Source organism: Acinonyx jubatus, chromosome B3, assembly GCF_027475565.1.
Source record: "Acinonyx jubatus isolate Ajub_Pintada_27869175 chromosome B3, VMU_Ajub_asm_v1.0, whole genome shotgun sequence".
Classification (NCBI taxonomy): Eukaryota; Metazoa; Chordata; class Mammalia; order Carnivora; family Felidae; genus Acinonyx; species Acinonyx jubatus.
In genome coordinates, this window is record NC_069386.1 from 82,534,193 (window position 1) to 82,538,705 (window position 4,513).

At 42.4% G+C, this 4,513-nt stretch overlaps 1 protein-coding gene across 1 annotated transcript; it reads right to left on the minus strand.

The window, feature by feature from the left end:
* Window positions 1-297: 297 nt before the first annotated feature.
* Window positions 298-4,166, minus strand: CFL2 (cofilin 2). Its single transcript, XM_027065573.2, has 4 exons — window positions 4,044-4,166; window positions 2,663-2,970; window positions 2,473-2,549; window positions 298-2,390 (listed from the first exon to the last, which is right to left on the minus strand). The coding sequence occupies exons 1-4, from the start codon at window positions 4,044-4,046 to the stop codon at window positions 2,278-2,280; spliced, it is 501 nt and encodes a 166-aa protein (XP_026921374.1). The 5' UTR covers window positions 4,047-4,166; the 3' UTR covers window positions 298-2,277.
* Window positions 4,167-4,513: the final 347 nt, after the last annotated feature.

Genomic DNA, 4,513 nt, shown 5'->3' on the forward strand with positions numbered 1-4,513 from the left:
CTTTTAAAGCTAACTGGAACATTGTTTCATTGTAAATGATTGTAAAATAAAATCATTTCAAATGCCAAATTAGTCTCAAGTAACATGTGAACCATTAATTTTATCATTATTTTTGGCTCTATGCACAAAGATGTATTTCAAAGATGAACTCAGTTCTGTCAGTCTAACAAATCAAAGTACCACAGTTTAAAGCAATAATCTCTGAAATTATTACTATATGAGGCATATAAGAAAGTTGGTAAGTCAGCTATAAAAACAAACAGTACTACGTAACTTAAAGTCCCTTATTTTTCTAGAAGAATGAGGAAAATAATGAAAATTCTAAGAATCAGTTACATATACGGTTCAGTATATGTCAGTATTCTCATACTTTCCTTATGAGTTCAGCCTTACCAAAAAACCATCAAAATGTCCAGGATAACTCAAAGGGACAGCTGAAAGCCTGAAATAAGATAGCTCAGTGCAAAAGATCCCAAGCCATTCATATAATTTTAAATGGAAGCCTAAACATTTAAGTCCTACTTTTGTTTTCACCTTTAAAAATCTTCTGATAATATGGGAAAATACCTAATTGTACTCGAGTTACTAACACACGTTAAAAAAAAAAGGAAGAATTTTTGTTTCCTGTTTTCTGATAAGAGCATTCTTCAGAGCTATGGGGTTAAGTTCTAAGCCATGATTGACTGCTTACTAGCATGCCTGTTTTGCATACCAGTAGAATCAAGTCCAGTTTTGCCATTTGTGGATAACTATGACAAGATACAAAAGCATGTGTTTGCCATAAATAGCTCTGGCTAACAGCAAACTGCTCACACTGAGCAGATCAAATTCTCTATAAGGAGAGCAGTCTGGACCACAGCCAAATCTCACTACTAATACTTAAGATTGCTACATCATTTTTTTTTCCCCAATTTGCAAGATGTATTAAGAAATAATAGCTGAAATGAAAGGTCCTAAACACAAGAAGTATTATTAACTTTTGAAGGACATTTTATAAATTACTTTCATCATGACCAAATATGCAGTTAAGAGCTTCCTGCTTCTACTACTCAGTTACTTAGAAACGTAAACGTGAATTAAAAAATAACTACCCTAATTTATCCAGAAAACAAATCTGGTATTGAAGAATATTTATGTCAAAGTGCAAAAAATAACTTCTGATCTTCATATTAACATATAAGGAAATAAATAAACTAATGTTTATAAAAGTATCCCTCTGTAACAATATTTTCTATTTGTTGGCTTTAGGATAGAATATTTTTTAAACTCAACAAACTGGAAAATATCATGCATGAATGTTGTACAAAAAAATTCTTAAATGACCAGTGCAAAGATTAGTAATAGCTGTTTACTCTAAAAGTTGCTTCACATAACATTTTGCAAAATGTCCAAGGAAAACAAGGCAACGTTCTGTAATATGCCACAATTTTTATTGCGACGTGGCCATTTTTGTGAGGGTAGGGAGTTTGATCTCAAAAACAATGTTCCATTTAAGGCTCTTTTATACAGAAATTGCCATCATGACTGATATTCAAAATATTTTTAGTGTTGCAAAACTTACATGGTAAACATAAACTCCTACACTTATTCAGTAGTGTACACTCAATGGAAAACAAAAAGGCATTAACAGCTGTTTCTTTTAAGATATGCAGGTAACAGGAATGAATACTGAGGTACTAGGATAAGTTGATGACACCGTTAACAAAACCTAATTGGCATTCCTTTTGGGGGAGGGAGGGTGAGTTAAACTCATTACAAAAAAAGTGCTTTCAATGCATAGTGTTATATCTGTGCTGCCATGTCGCAAAAATAGGCTTGCCAAGGCAGGTGAGGTGTATGAATGCTCGAGCCTCACAAAACTGCAATCAAGTGCAACTATAAATAATACTGAATAAAGTTTACCATCTGACCAGTGGATAATACTTTCAAGGCATTCAATCAGCTTACCCTTTGCAGTATTCTAAGCTATTCACATTGACAATCACTTTCATTGTAGTGCTTGCTGCAAGGGAGGCATATAACCAGTTGTTTTGGCTAAAATATGACGGGAAGGCATTCCTTGGGTTCTACATAAAAGTAACAGTATTAAACAGTCTAATGGCAATCACTGATAGGCTGCTTACATGAATGGTATTTCCTTCATTCACTGTATTGGAAGGACCCAGTGGGAAGAGAAAAAAAACAAAAACAAAAACAAAAAACACCTAACACTATTTCAATTGATTGAGCTGGAGAAATGGAAGCTCCTTAAGATCCAGATGGCACTTGACTGGCATTTTATAAGGGTTTTCCTTCAAGTGAAACTACTACGTTGCCTCCCAATTTCTCTCCAAGTGTTGAACGGTCCTTTATATCATCCAAGCCATTTACTTGCCATTCATGTTTAATACCTAAAAAGGAAAAACATGATAGCATTAAATCTTATAATTAAGAAAGAGTAATTCCTTTGTACAAAATTTTTAACGTTTGTACCTGTAAATTTCTTTTTAATGGCATCTTTAGAGCTAGCATAAATCATCTTGCTTTTTAAAGGTGCACTCTCAGGAGCCCTACAGAAAAAAAAATCGTTGAATCCCACTTAAAAGAATAACAAAGGCAAAACTGACTATGTTAATAACAATCCTTGCATTTTAAAAGTACTTTTTCTTTTGTTTTTACACACCAGAATATAAATACTAGGTCTTCTTTCTTAGACTCTTTTGTTTCGTATGTGGCATCGTACAAAGCATATCGGCAATCATTCAGAGGTAGCAACTTCACAAAAGATGTGTAGGGGTCCTCTACAGTATCACCAATGTCACCCACCAAGATCTGCTTTGCTTCCTCTACAATTATTTGTCTTTTGTCATCGCTTAAACAGAAGAGAACGGCTTTCTTTCTTTTTTTGATCTCCTCTTGTGTAGAAGATTTTCTTACTTTCATATCATTAAAAACTTTGATGACTTCATCATTCACTGTAACTCCAGAAGCCTGAAATAAAAAAAGAACAGTAATTCAGAACAAGTATTCTGGTTTTAACCAAAATTACTGTTTGCCTAGAGAGGATTCACTTTAATCTGGACACCAAAAATTGCATCCTACAGTACAAGCAGTCCAGTCAGATCTGCCACATTTTAAGTAGCAGTGTATGAGATACACGCAAAGGATTCTAACTCATCCTGTCCCATTCATCCTTTTTAAAGGGGTTTGGAGGTTGAAGTAAATGGAAGGTAGAGGGAAAGGGACAAATACAAGCTGTTCCATCCCTGAAATGTTTCCTATTTCATTGGGTGATGTCAGAGCTTCAGGAGCAACAGCAAAAATACCTTCTGTATTGTGTCAACTCTGCAGGCCTTAAAAAAACACTTTTGGATTTCAGTTAAAGCTTCTACTATTTTTTTTTCTTTAAAGTCATCCTAGCCAGTGCCGTTTCCTCATAAGGAAAGAGAATCAAGTGTGAACTCCAATCCGCCCACGGCTACAACATAATTGCCTCACAGCTCAAACGCCGACACTTAAAAACTAACGGAGCTAGTGTAAAAGCTTTTTACGGCGAGAAAGCATTTTTTAAAGCGTTTTCTCACCTCCTGAACTCCTCTTAGGGGTTTTATTACAGGGCACCGAGACCCTTAACCGAAAGTCTTCAGCAAGGGCTTTGAGGCACGTACCAATTTTAGAGACGAGCGCTGAGTAAAATAAGGAAGCCCCGCGCAAACACGGCGTGCGCGGGATGAGCCCCGCGCCGCCGGCCGCCGCTCCCAGTATCCCGACCTCTCCAGAGGCGCCTGTCCGACTTAGGCCCCGACCCCTCGACCCACGCGCGCGCCCACCTCGCCCTCAGGAATCCGAAAAGCGGCAGGGCCTGGCCTGACGACGGGCGGGTAGGCCGGCCGGCTGGCTGGAGAGAAAGCAGCGGAGCCGGACGCAGCGCAGGAGCCCCCACCTTTAAGGCCTAAAGCAGGTTAAAATGGCGGCCTCACTCCCAGGGTCCTGCAAGGCCGTGCGAGGGTTTTTGCTCGACGCGTCCCCGCTTCCAGCCCCCCGGGCCGGCGCGCCCACCTTACCATAGTGTCCGCGGCTGTGGCTGCGGCGGCGGCTCCGGCTCCGGCTCTGTGGCACTGGTAGGAGGAGAGGGAGGGGCAGGCGGGCAGCGGCGAGTGCGGGGCACGCCGGGAGCTGCAGCCCGAGAGGCGGAGGCGGCCGCGGTGGCTGGGGGGCTGCAGGCGCCGGGCGGCGGGCGGCGGGCGGGGCAGTCACGTGGACACGCCCCGGGCCCGCCCTTCCGCCTCCCGGCCCCGCCCGCGTCCTCGACCTGACCCCGGCGCGCGCGCCTTGCGGGCCCGGCCGGCTGCGCGGCTGTGGCTAGGGCCCGGGGGCCTGGCAGAGCCGCCTTCGGCCCGGGCCGCCACCCGTCAGTCGGCCCGGGAAGGCGCTCGGCTCCCCGAGGGGCGCTGCTCTCGGGATTGGGCGCTGGCGAGGGGAACGGTGCTCCAAGGTGTCTTTCTTTTATTCCCCTGTGGTTTCCACCGAAGGG